At 33.1% G+C, this 14,538-nt stretch overlaps 2 protein-coding genes across 2 annotated transcripts in view; one reads left to right on the top strand and one right to left on the bottom strand.

Annotated features, from left to right (window-relative positions):
- LOC121252306 (E3 ubiquitin-protein ligase At3g02290-like) overlaps window positions 1–4,127 on the top strand; it is a 34,936-nt gene extending 30,809 nt beyond the window's left edge. Inside the window, exons 4-5 of the mRNA XM_041151903.1 lie at window positions 3,553–3,662; window positions 3,972–4,127. Of these exons, the coding sequence (XP_041007837.1) occupies window positions 3,553–3,662; window positions 3,972–3,998 (137 nt within the window). The 3' untranslated portion in view covers window positions 3,999–4,127. The remainder of the gene's footprint in view (window positions 1–3,552; window positions 3,663–3,971) is intronic.
- Window positions 1–12,227, bottom strand: part of LOC121252298 (truncated transcription factor CAULIFLOWER A-like) — a 37,897-nt gene extending 25,670 nt beyond the window's left edge. The window contains exons 1-2 of the mRNA XM_041151886.1: window positions 11,823–12,227; window positions 7,669–7,753 (exon numbers count right to left, since the gene is read on the bottom strand). Coding sequence (XP_041007820.1) covers window positions 7,669–7,753; window positions 11,823–12,007 — 270 coding nt within the window. The 5' untranslated portion in view covers window positions 12,008–12,227. The remainder of the gene's footprint in view (window positions 1–7,668; window positions 7,754–11,822) is intronic.
- Between the last annotated feature and the right edge of the window lie 2,311 nt (window positions 12,228–14,538).

The following is a 14,538-nucleotide window of genomic DNA, read 5'->3' on the forward strand; positions in this document are numbered from 1 at the left end:
TATGTATATAGATAGTAAAATCTCATATGTAAATAAAAATTTCATATCTATAATGAAAAGAAGAATGAATTTACTATAACTTATATTTTAGATAAAAATAATTTAACTAATTCAATGTAGAGTAAATATGGATGATAATTCTAAACTCTTCACGGATACATTCAAATAAAAAACACTATCTCCATGCTACTTCTCTAATTTAAAAAGTAAATATATAAATAAATAATACTAGGGATAAGCGTGAGTATTGTGCAAGTCTTTTGTAAAAAAATAAACTCCACAAAAAAAATATGAGTTTTTCATAATATAATCTACTTTTTAATAAAAAGACTATGCGGTACTTTTACATTAAATCTCATTTTGTTACGTAGTTTAGATGAGATGAGATGAGATGAGATATTTTAAATAATAATAAAATTTTTGAGTTAATATAAGATAAAATAGTCTGTAAAAAAAATATGTATTTAAATAGTGAGATAAAATGAGATAGATTTATTTTTTCATATTTAAAAAAGGTATGGATCCTACGATATTTTAAGAGTATTCAAATCTTTGAGATTTTGCATTATTCAGTTAGCTTGTACTATTTATTTGCTGTTTTGAACTGTTTATTATCAGGTTTACATTATTTATTAATTATTTATTTAAGTGGATGTTTTCAAAATTTAGAAATAAAATATAATATTTAAATAGACAAAACTTTAAAACCGTATAGTCCAAATAAGACAGAGATGGGATGCTCTTGTAATTAAACGTGACCATTCTTGACAAAGAATAAACAGTAACACGTGACTGTTTTGTCACTGTTTATGCCACACATAACACGTGATCATTCATACGTACGTACGGGTGCATGACAGTAGCATGTCAGGCTTTTTTTTTCCTACACACAACGCACAGTAATTAAAATTACTGACATTGCAACTGACAATTATTTCTTTTTCCTCGTCATATATAAACATTTTGAAGCCCAATGAATTAAATTTAAATATACACTGATCTTCAGACGACTATTGCATGAGATCTGGCACTAATTTGTAAGAAATTTTTAATTTTCTTTTATTTGAAACGCTAATAGTTTGGAAAATATATACTTATATTACAATTATAAATATAAATTTTTTATGTCGTGCATTAGTTTCCACGTCAATTATTATTTAGATAAGGGAGTATTTAAAAATATATCATATTATTAATTAATGTAATAAAAAATAATAAAAATGAAAGAATAATGATAGGTTTATTGGCTACCTCTTACTATTTATTTACTACTTTCTTTATTTTTTAAAATTTAATATTATTATTATTTATTTAATATTTAAAAAATAACTATTAGTGAATATGTACAATTTTTTTTTAATTTTTACGACTTTACTCCCCACAAATGAGATATTATGGTTCCGCCCTGCTGATTATCGTGAAAGAGCATATATAGCTGGTTAATTACAGAACCAGCTTGCATGCGTGGTTAATTTTTTTATTTGCAATTAAAACTTTATATTAAATATTGTATGTCCTTTTATATTTAAATTTAAGGAAATTAATGCAAGCAAGGTTATTTTGTTTTTGCTGCATTCTTTATTTTTAGAACAAATTTAATTGTAAGCGATTCTGTACATTAATGCGCATATTCATTCAATATGATTGGTCAGAAATTAAATTTTATTGAAAATTATGTTAATTTAAATTTAAAATATGAAAGCAACAGCATTAATATACAGATTGATATGCAAACTTGCTTGTAAATAACAAAACTTTTATTTTTATAACAGAGCAGTGGGCCGTATGTGTGGAATATTTCGATCAACTGATTCAACCATATATATATATATATTATAATGTTTTCTGGGCCGTGAGATGATGCATGCATGCATGATCTATCGGTATCTGAAAACAAGCTGGCTTAATTGGGACTGTTCTAATTAAGATTCGTTTGGTTGATCAGTACCCGATTTAGGTACGTAAAGCGTAAACTAAATGTGATACCATATTGACTTATATATAATGGCTAGTGTAGATCATGAAAACCGCTAGATCAGCCTAGATTTATAAAACCTAAAATCCCATTTGGAAGACTAGAACAATTATCAAGTACAAGCATATATAGCTAGGTTTCCTAAAAATGACTTAGGAGAATATTTCATGATTTCTTTCCCTTGACCTCAGCTAATTAAAAAAAATGAATTATGGAATATATATAAATATATATATATATATATATATATATCTATATATGCTTTGAAGTTGGATAGTGTTAGCATCTATATTATGCATCAGTGATAGTGAGGAATGCAACTGCAGCTTGCAATTACAACTTAGAAATTAAGACTAGTGATAGAGCCACTGCTGGTAGCTCCCATTGGGAGTTACCGCTGGCTGTATTGTGCGTTTTTTTATGTTTTTTTTTTTTTAGTTTTTTTTATATAGATTTTTTTAACAATTTTAAATATTTTAAAAAAATAAAAAAATTCACAAAATCATTAAAAAATATTTTCTTAATCACAAAGTAAAAATTTTTTATTTTACTTCGTGATTAAGAAAGTATTTTTTAATGATTTTTTTTTTTACTTTATGATTAAAGAAGTATTTTTTAATAATATTATAAATTTATTTTTTTTTTTTAAATATTTAAAAGTATTAAAAAATTTCTATAAAAAATAACTGAAAAAAACACATCAAAAAATACATGTCAGAGCCAGCGGTAGCTCCCAGCGGAAGCCACTAGCGGTTGCTCTAGCAGTACTCATAAATTAAATATTGAGCAAATGATGATGTTACAGCTTCCGCTGGGGGCTCCCGCTGGAGCTATAGTATGTGTTTTATATGTTTTTATGTGTTTTTTTAAATTATTTTTTATATAGATTTTTTTAATATTTTAAAAAAAAAAAACCTTTTATCATTAGGCTGCACCCTGACGGGTCTTAATTTATTTTGATATTTGCATTCGGATTGTGGAAAACCTATAATTATGGTATCTTTCCTGTTAACACAGAGACGTCCTAAAATATGCTAAAGCTAGATTGGGCAGTAAATGATATATATATATATATATTTAAGATGTTTGTGGGGTTCACCAGTTTTTGAGATTAAATAAAGTCACGTTTACTTTTCAAAAAAGTATCCATGTTCTCTCAAACAATATTTAGAATTGGCAAAAGTCAGAATTTCTTCAACAGCCTGACCAAAAAGGGTAAATTTCTGTAACCTGGAAACTGAGGCATACTGAATGAACGGTTTCATGCAGTTTACATCTCCCTTAACAATTTTCATCTTTTTCACTTAATTGGGCTTGAAGGATTGAGGCAAAGATTTGTTGATTGCAAAGAAATATCAATACTGAGTGCTACCTTTTTTTATTAGTTCAACACAGAGTTCTACCTTAGCAGACAGAGGGCATATAAGCCAATCTGGAAATCCTAAGCAACGTTTTGTGGATTTATGCTTGTTATATTCAACAGGCCAATTATCTTTGAAAATATACCCTTATGAAGAGCATCTTTTGATGTATAAAATTTCATGGTTTTAACTTTTAAACTTATATTTGGTGTGCAGAACATACTCAAGAGAACCCTAAGATAACGACCAAGTGCTGTCATCATTTTCACCTGGGTTGCATTTATGAATGGATGGAGAGAAGTGTAAGCTGTCCAGTTTGTGGCAAGGTACAAGTACAACTTCTCTTTGTTTGTCCATTACATTCATAGATACATAGTTATACATACGTACATACATATATACATACATATATGAATGCATACACATCACTATATGTGTGGGTTTGGCTCTTCAACTTGATAATTTAAGAGCCAAAAATGAGAGAGTCATATAGACAAAATAGATGACGATTTGTGGCCATAAACTATAATTTCCCCCAAAAAAATTTTTTTCCTGGAAAAATGGAAATGAAACTAATTAGGCTGCCTGAATCTCAATTCATTCTGACTTGCCATTTATTGGATCGGCTTCATTAGGTGATGGTATTCGATGAAACAACATGATCTTGATTGAAAGGTCTGCGTTGTGGAGGAAGCAAGCAGCACAACAAGAGGAAACCAAAAAGTGTACTCATTGTGAATACTGCACACTGAAGTGTTTGTTGTCCATGGTAAATATAACAAATTGTTTTCTCTCTAGTTCAGAAACTAATTTGGGACGTACGATTACGAAATATGGGAAAAGAAGTAACTATGGAGATTTATCTTCCAAGGATGATGACACTGTTAAATTCCAAATAGAAGTGTCAAATTACATTTCCCAATATTCATTAATAGGATACCTGCTAGCTATATATATATATGGAACGCACTGCAAACACATGCAGAAAGTATCGAACGATCGATGGCTGTGTAACCTACATATAATGAAGATCCTTAAGAATTTGAAGCCATTAAGAAGAAGATCAGAGATAGAGAGAGATATGAGATGTATCAAAATGCTAAGATGTATCCGTTATTTTCGAAAATTGGAATGCATGGAATCGTTGCCATTTTTTTATGCAAGTAGAAAACCAAGTACACAACGAGTCTGTCGCGGGCGCTGGCTTTCCATCTCCTATCTCGCCGGACTTCTTCGACATTTTTAAGAACTTCTAGTATGCTGCTACGCTAGTTTTGGAGGAAGAAAAAAGCAAGTCATGTAAAATTAACTAATTAAATATCCAATGAACCTTTCATGCTGCCATCAAGAAATCGTAGGAAATTGGAAGGAAAATCTAAATATTCTAGTTGATCCGACACCACCTAATTATAACAATCCAAAGAACTTCTAGTGGTCTAGCTGTTTGTTTGGGACAACTTCCAAAAAAAGGTCGGTCGTGACCATGTTAATTAGATTGAGAACAAAGCTGCATGCACGGTTGAGGTGCAGCTATATATATGTATGCAAAGTACGTAGCAAATACTATAAAAATTATTTGTTCAGTCCGTGGCTAGCATGCTTGGTAGCCACGCTCATATGTAGTACTTTGAGCTGATCTTAGGCTTAAAAATATAATTTGTTGATTCGAAACGGTGAAGTCGAGATCTCGAAATACTTCTCAATTTCTGAAACAGAGAGATGGGGTTGAAGCGGGGAACAACGTCATAATAATGAACTTTTCCAGCAATGCTAGGACTGTCATGTGTTCCACTTCCAAAGCTGGCCAATTATGGGGTGGCTCGCGAAGAGTCTCTATAACCATTCATGACATGGTGAAGCATCCAAGGTGGCATGAGGGTAGTGGCCGTACGTCTAGGCTGAGTCTGAGCTCCAGCATCTTCATCCATTGCCGTTGCCTGGAAAGTCCTCTGCATAATTTATTTAAGAAAATCTACATATTAGATCAGCTAATAATTAAGAGTTGTTGAATAATGAGAGATCAAACTAGCCTAATTAATGTGGCCTGCGTGGAGGTTGCTTCAACCCATTAGCTGTGTTTGGTAAGTGAAGTTCAGACTACTTTACTTAGTATTCACAAATAGTTCACTTCTATTTACAAACTATTCACTACTTTTTATTACTATTCATTATATTTTCATAACTATTCACATACCATTGAGATCACCTCAGCATCCAAACGTATTTGAACCACAGCCGTGCTAGCTAGCTGTTTGAGAAAGCTATGAAAGAGAGAGTACCCGATTGTTAAAGGTGGTAGTGCTAGCGTCGATGGTGGTGGCTGCTCTCGGCCATGTGCATGCTCGCTTAGTACTGTCTTTCCATTTTCCTTGAGCTATTTTTCATAAAAGCAAATGTTTATAAACATGCGGCGGCCATAATCCTAGATCAGAGTAGATTAATTTACCTGTTTAACTAGCAATTTGTTTTGCTCCTGCAAGGCTTTTTCCTGTCACAAACGGCCACAACGTACTAGCTCAGTTTACGTCTAGAACAGTCTTAATAGAAAAATTCTACATACTACGCCATTATTCTATTCTTATCTCGTTACGATGAGATGACACTATATATCCATTCATCTTTGAAATATTTTTTAAAAAAGAAGTCAAGAAATGAACCAACAGTGAAAAGTGCCACAGTTATAAAGTGGAATAGGAGTATAGTATATAACAATATATGCTCGTCCAAATATATATATATATATATATATATGCCTAGCTTGCGAAATGCTAAAAAGAGTTATGCTACAAGTATGGGCACAAACAAACTCACAGTTTTTACTGTGATTGTTCCCCTAATTTTACCTATGATTTTCCCATTAAATAAATATAGTTGCTGTTGAAGTTCTATTATGTACACTTCATGGCCTACCCATATTATATACAATTGGATTAAGTCCGAACTAGCCTCAATATGCATTCCCTCAAAATCTCTAGTCAGCATGCATGCACGGTAATCATAGACTTCTAATTTTGAGTACTAAAAAATTTAAATTAAGTTTTGAAAGACTATCTTTCACACTGCCCCCCCCCCCCCCCCCCCCCCCCAAAAAAAAAAGCAACCTATACAATACATACACATGACATACATATATAATATATATCTGTGTGTGTGTGTGTGTGTGTGTAACCATGATCTTTACCTTCTTCTGCAGCTCCATAATAGATTCATGGATAAGTTTGTTCTGCATAAGCCAAATTGATGTCATATGTTGAATACGTATAAATCTAAATTATCAATCGATCAAGTTTGCAAGTTTCTTGAAATGATGCCTGCATAAAGACTCAAAAGCAGCTATGTGCATGCACCTTTCTTGTTCGTATGCGCTTCAGACCTAGATCAAGCTGTTGCTCAATATTACGGAGCTCCCTTATACTTAAGGGATCCAGATCTCCTCCCAAGAAGTTCCTGCATCACTCAATTTATAAGATGTCTCATGATGATCAAGACCCTCTTGATTGTTGGCCAATGCCTTTCGCAAATCAAGATGCATATTATATGTAATCACATGGATTTAGCAATTTATGTGCCTGCAGGCCCTAGTACTGTATGTGTATTTGTATGATGCCCAACATTTGATTAAACCAACATAACAGACTATCTTTGCGAAAATCCGTTCGACTTAAAAGCATTCTTCCGGTCATTATATACACATATACACACACACATATATATATATATATATACATATGTTTTTGTAAATTCAATAGATATGCTACGGAAACTGATCATCAGCTGATCATTACCTTATGTTCCTTTGTAAATCCTCATTTCTAGCAAAAAGCCTGGGGACCTCCAGAGACCTGCAGCTTCCCTGGACGGTATTTGAATTAGGGTTATATAAATCACTGCCTATAACAAACAATAATAATATTGCAGCAAAAGATCGTGGTCAGTTGATGGATCACAGAGCTAGCTAGCTGCCCACCAGAGCATATATTAATTATTTAATAAAGCTCTTATATATATATATATATATATATATATGTACACTTCAGACACTGAAATGTAAAATTAGTGGCCAGTAGTTGTATAACGCAAATTTCAAACACATGCAATATTATGATGAGATGTGAACTTAATTGAATACATAAGCAAAACATTACTTGACGAAAAATTAGAAAACAAAAACCCTTGGAAAAAGCCACATGCAAGATCTTGGGTTGAATGGACACAAAATATTAGTTAATACCATATATATATATATATAAAAGCCATGCATCATGTTGTCTTGTTTAAATTAGGACATATATATTTCGCATATATATTAATGGCCATGCATGAGATACGTACCTGTGGTTCAGAATCATGAGTTGCGACAAGCGCCGGCCGTTCAGCATGTGAATACCTTTCATATCGTTCCAGCATCCTCTCCATGCTGTCAAAAAACAATGTATTAAGTTTAAATAGATTAAAGCTAGCCTTTTATTGATCAACAGACCTCCATGAGTTTTCATATTTTATAACTTTTTAATTGCGAATAGTCTTGAATATATAACATTCTCAAAACTAATGCTAGTGACGAATTTTTTCTTTAATATTAATTACTGTTGTGACTTGATGAACTCGTGACATGATCCCTTCTGTAACTATATATTTAGAAATATGGAAAATACTTTAGCCACAAAATGATTACACAAAAATAAACCTAAAAACTGATAATGTGGTTTAATGTGGTACGTTAGATTAAATTATAAAGTTACTTTTATTATAAGTAGATCTAATGGATTCTATGAAACTACATTAGTTTGTGGATTTATTTTGTGTAATCTCTTTATATCTGTAGCAGTTCTCTTATAATATATATCTGCTAATTAATATCATATATAAAAAAATAATTTGGACAAAGTATCAATAATTTAGTAGTTAAATGTTTTTATCTATATATGTAGCCAGTTAATATTGTCTACATGAGTGGTAGTGAGCATCAGAACCAAAACATAGAGAGAAATGATATTTGCAATGTAGAGTATGCAAACGCCGCACAATTCCTTTAAAAAAAGTGAGTAAATACGAGACCTACATAAAAAAAATTAATTTTTTAATAGTGGACCTCACTCTTTTTCAAAACGATTATGCGATGCTTGCCGTTCCACGACTGTATATAGCATTACTCGTTAAGAATATTTCCTAAGTGTGATTATATGCTTGAATTTTAGAGGATAGATCACAAGCTTTAACATCACCATCATAGCTATTTTGATAAATGCAGAATATATGCATTTTTTTATTATCGGTATGTCATATTGGGGATGCAACTATGCAGATCAATATATGCATGCTAGTACTTTTAATTTGTTGAAATCAATAGATGGAAGGTTATGGGTACGTAGTTGGAAAGAAAGGATGGAAGAGTAGTACTGTTGATGGTGCATGTAGATCATGATCCCAATTAAAGATATATATTATAAGTTGATCGAAGATCCAAAGAGGAGATTAGTGAATCATGTAAGGTGTAAGTCTAGATGAAATTATATTATTGGTAGTAATAGTAAAGCTCTAGAATAGTAAAATTCTAAGGGGTTGTTAATTGGGAAATTATAAGATGATATACATATCAAAACTTCTCATAATTTCATTCTCAAATATTATTCAAATACAAAACATTTGTCAAGTTTAAATCTTCAACTTTTTTATCTAATCATTACCTAATCATTATAATTTTCCTAAACTTCCAAACCAAACACAAAAAATAATACAACTTTTTCAAAATAAAAATAATATTCAAAATTTTAACTTTATAATATTTTTATTCAAATCTTTCTATTTTCTAAAACCCAATAAAATATCTTAATTTAAACCATTTCACTACTATTTACAAACTATTTATTCACAGAATTTTCATCTCATCTATTTACCCAAACATGCCCTAAATCTAGTAGATCGAATGGGATTCCATCGTGGGGGATTCCTGGTTTGACGATGTTGAATTGGCAGATTCCACATTGATAGTACTGGACTACTTCAAGAAGGCAGATCAATACAAAAATGGCAGAAAAATGTGAAGATTGCTAGGATTTGGAAAATATTGCGCACGTGTCAGTGTTAGTATTTTGGCTATAACTTTGACTATAGGTATCAAAATCGCGCATATGATCTCAATTCAAAAAGCTCGTTTCGGCGCGCACGTCATGGTCACCATGCTAAGTCTGATGGTTCCTAGTTCGACCCCTAAATTTTTTTATTATTCTTAGAATACTTCACTACAATTCATTATTTTATTATTACTTTTCACTACTATTCAATATTCTATCATTACTTTTTTATTACTATTTACAAAATATCTGAGATCACCTCACTACTCAAACGCAACCTTATTTACAAAAATTGAAACGAAGTTAGGTTTGGATACAAAAACCATCTCATCTCATTTAATCATTACAATTTTTTTAAATTTTCATATAAAATATAATAAACAATTCAACTTTTTTAAATCACAAAACAATAATAATATTAAAAAAATAATATTCTAACAATATTTTATTCAACTTTTAACTTTCAATATTTCAACTCACTACCCAAACTTCCCTACAAAGAAATGATATATATAAGCCTCAAATACACAAACTTCGCACAAACTCATTATAAAAAAGTAGATCACACCATAAAAAAAATATAAAAAATTCACTTTTTATTATGAGACTCACGTTTTTACAAAAAATTCATACATTTAAAACTTAAGCCTAATATTACTATTTTCAATACCGCGCGCAACTTCTCCTTGAATTTGCGGTAGGTTAATAAGAAAACAGTACGTACATCTATTTGACTGAACATATCGTAGTTAGACTTGGATTTTTGATGTGACAGGCCAAGATCAGTAATATTAATGCTCCCATAATTGTTAATTCACGGGTACTTACTATAACGTACGTACGTAGTCGGTAGATCATTGCTCTCAAACCCTGAGCAATAATAAATGCTCTACGTACGTACCCTGGGTAATACTGCATGCGTTCTTATAATTAACCTCAGAATTGATGATCTGAATTGAAGCAGTTTTTACGACCTTTATCATGAATGACTCTTGAAAATATATCAAATCCGGCCATGACCAAATTATTAGTAAGCCCATTGGATAGGCCGATACTAATATTTACTCGTAATGTTCGAAATTTAAAAAAACAAAAATGAAAGTTTGAAGCTCCTAAGAACAAAAAAAACCTAACTAAGATTAGATATATATATATCTATATATATTGTGGAGCTTTCCTAACTAATTTGACAAAAAAAAAAAAAAAAAACCATACAATGAATCAGTATACCTAGCTAGCTAGCTAGAACCAAAGACATATATATAAATATTCTAGCAGGTCAAGGCCGCTAGCTTAATTCATGCTTGGTTTGATCGAAATGAAAAAGGATTATATATGCATGGGTTGAAGATCTTAATGGAGATTTTAAATAAACGTACGCGTACGAACTTTTCATCATAAGCAGCCGTTTCCACGATTAAAATCATTGAGAAGGCCTCCTCGGCCTCCTTTGTGCACCACCCACATTGGGTACTAGGCAATATACACACACATATATATATATACTAGGTTTTAAAACCGAGAACAAAAAAAGAGAGAAAAAACACCACGCCTGATCGTGACACACAGCTCAAGGTGAGTGTATCTATATATATATAATTTTCTACTTGTAGTACTGCATATATATATATATATATATAGTTAGTAATTAAAATGACTAATATCCACTTCTTGTCTGACACAATAGATGCAATGTGGTGTCTGTGAAACATGCATGATCAGTACTACTGATCAGTATGAAAATAAAAGATCAATATTTACTGGCATAGTTCCTTCTTTATTTTTCTTAGGACATAATAATTCTTTCTCTTTTGGACTGAACTAATTAACACGATTAATTTTCCATTTTACAAATCTCAGACAGACATTAATTTTACACTCGCATTTTCCAATTAACTTCTTTCTGGTTACAGGCTTTGTCTTGATAAGTAAGGTTTTTTTTTTTTTTTTTTTCTTGGTTCCTTCTTGGTGGCTGCGCGCCAGAAGAAATATCTATAGAAAAAAAAAATTTTAAAAATCAGACTTTATTATTAAGTTATATAGAACTCATTCAGCAGGCTGCAGTACTTTCAACTAATTTGTGCTCAAGAACAGAAAAGAAAGAGAGAAAGATGAACTAGCTTAATAATGTTCAAATACAACTAGATCGATCAATATTGTACTTTCGGATGATCTAAATTGATGATATTAATCATGAATATGCAGGCCGCCATGACAAACAAACACACATGATCCCTTGGGGATGACCTAGATTTGACAATTACATTAATGTGATACCAAGTGACAAAATAGATTAAAAAAATAAAAGAAAATTCAGAAGAAAAACTGTAAAATTAATGTTGTAACAAACAAATAATTAAGCACCCAAAAAAGAAGATGAAGATTAAACTATAAAGTGTAGAAAGTATGAACCTCGAATTGAAGGAAAACTCAAAGAGCTTTCCTTTGGTGGAGAACACGATCAGAGCTAACTCAACATCGCATAGCACCGAGATCTCATGAGCTTTCTTGAGTAACCCGGTCCGCCGCTTCGAGAACGTCACTTGCCGCCGGATCTTGTTCTCGATTCGCTTGAGCTGAACCCTACCTCTCCCCATTCTTTTGTGAAACCTTTTTATTCTCTCTCTCTCTCTCTCTCTCTCTCCCCACTTGAAAAGAAAATCGGAAGTAAAAGGAAAGAACTTATAAAGAAACAAAACCAGCACAAGATTTTCCAAGAAAAAACCCTAAAGTGGGTTCACGATTTCAAGGAGATAGAAAAGAAAAACATACGATGAAGAGGATGATAATGACAGTGGGTGGGCCTCTCAGAGTAGTATGGGTATCTTTCTGTATTTATGTTTAATTATGAAGGATTTCAGATATATTGTGGAGCAAAAGCTCCTAGAGGAAAAAGAACAGGAACCAACGTTTTTCCTTCTACCAGAGTACGTAATCGGTGGCATTTATTTCTCCAATCAATGTAAATTGTTCAAAAGTTGGCAGTAAGAAAAAGATGAAAGAAATTAATGATATTTTCAGTAATAGAAATGCAAGCGACGCGTTTTTTTTTTTTAAAAAATAAGATCTATATTAAAAAATTAATTTTTTTAATTGTCAACATTGTTTATAAAAAAAAAAGTGTCGTACTTATTCAACTCATGATTATATCAGCATTATTCAAAACAAATTAAGTCAAGAATGAGAGAGTATATTAAAACATGAGTGAAGGGTTGGGGGGTTGAATGTGGTATTAGGGCTGGGCAGTGGAGGCATCGCCAACCCCCACCTCGTTCGGAGCAGTTGGTGTTGAGTATATGGAGTCTGGTTCATGCCGCTCGAGCAGAGCGTCTAGCCGCTCGAGTGTATACAAGTCAGAGAGTTTTGCTCAAAGACAGCTCGACAAACCGCTCGAGCAAAGGCAAGTCAGAGAGTTTCGCTCGACACACAGCTCGAGCGGAGGGAAGTCAGAGAGCTTCGCTTGAGGAGTCGCTCAACACATGGCTCGAGCAATTGCTGGAAACAGGTTCTCTCGATGCGGGCTCGACACGCCGCTCGAGCAAACATCACTAATTCTACTGAGTTTAGGGTTTCCACCGTATGACATATATATTTGTTCTTTATTGACTTGTACGGACACAGAGTGAACAATAGCCGTTCTAAATACATTGTATTGTGATTCCTCAAGAAATAAAAATCCTCTGCAGCTCCCGTGGACGTAGGCAATTTGCCGAACCGCGTAAATACTGTGTCGTGTGTGCTTGCTTGTTTTTTCCATGTTTGAATTTACTTTATTGCCATCGCTTTTCACAACAATTGGTATCAAGAGCCAAGGTTCGAGTCTGAGAAAAAACGATGGCTGGAGAGGAAGTGAAGGTATCGAGGATCGAGAAGTTTGATGGCACAGATTATGGATACTGGAGGATGCAGATAAAGAACTACCTCTATGGGAAGAGACTTCATCTTCCATTGTTGGGGATTAAACCGGACAACATGTTAGTTGCTGATTGGACCCTGTTGGATCGACAGGTCCTGAGGGTTTTTCGATTAACCCTGTTGAGATCCATTGCACACAACGTCATGAAGGAGAAGACGACTGCGGATCTCATAGCGGCTTTGTCAGGTATGTATGAAAATCCGTCAGCAAATAACAAGGTACATCTGATGAAAAAGTTATTTAATTTGAAGATGGCAGATGGTACGTCTGTTGCACAACATTTGAATGATTTTAATACTATCACAAATCAATTGTCTTCTGTTGACATTGAATTTGATGATGAGATACGTGCATTGATACTATTGGCATCACTACCAAATAGTTGGGAAGCCATGAGAATGGCTGTCAGTAATTCTGACGGTAAGTCAAAATTAAAATATGATGATATCCGTGATTTGATTTTGGCTGAGGAGGTGCACATGAGAGATTCAGGTAAGACCTCGAGTTTGAGTTCAGCGCTGAATGTTGACTCTCGGGGGAGAGCACAAGACAGGAACTCAAACAGAGGCAGATCAAAATCAAAGAACAGGAGCAAGAGCAAGTGAAGGCCTGGCCAGCAGGTAACTTGCTGGAATTGTGGCAAAGCTGGCTACATAAAGAAGAATTGCAGAAATCCCAAAAAGACTGAAAATGATAGTGCTAATGTAGTAACTGAAGAAGTACATAATGCACTATTGCTTGCAGTTCATAGTCCAGTTGATGACTGGATACTTGATTCAGGGGCCTTCTTCCATACATCTTCCCATCGGGAGATAATACAGAACTATGTTGCAGGTGATTTTGGAAAAGTATATTTCGCTGATGGAGAGGCTTTGAATGTTGTAGGGATGATAGATATTGATATTGCACTTCCTAACAAGAACAAATGGACCTTGCAAAAGGTCAGACGCATTCTTGAGTTGAAAAAGAATCTTATTTCTGTTGGGCAGCTTGATGATAGTGGTCATTCAGTGGTGTTTTCAAATAGCACCTGGAAGGTCACCAAAGGGGCATTGGTACTGGCTCGGGGTAAGAAAACTGGTACACTTTACATGACTATTGGTTTGAATAACACTATTGCTACTACCGTTGCAGAGAGCACAACAGATTTGTGGCATTGCAGGCTTGACCATATGAGTCAGAAGGGCATGAAAGAACTTCTATCTAGAGGCA

Source organism: Juglans microcarpa x Juglans regia, chromosome 2S (assembly GCF_004785595.1).
Source record: "Juglans microcarpa x Juglans regia isolate MS1-56 chromosome 2S, Jm3101_v1.0, whole genome shotgun sequence".
NCBI lineage: Eukaryota > Viridiplantae > Streptophyta > Magnoliopsida > Fagales > Juglandaceae > Juglans > Juglans microcarpa x Juglans regia.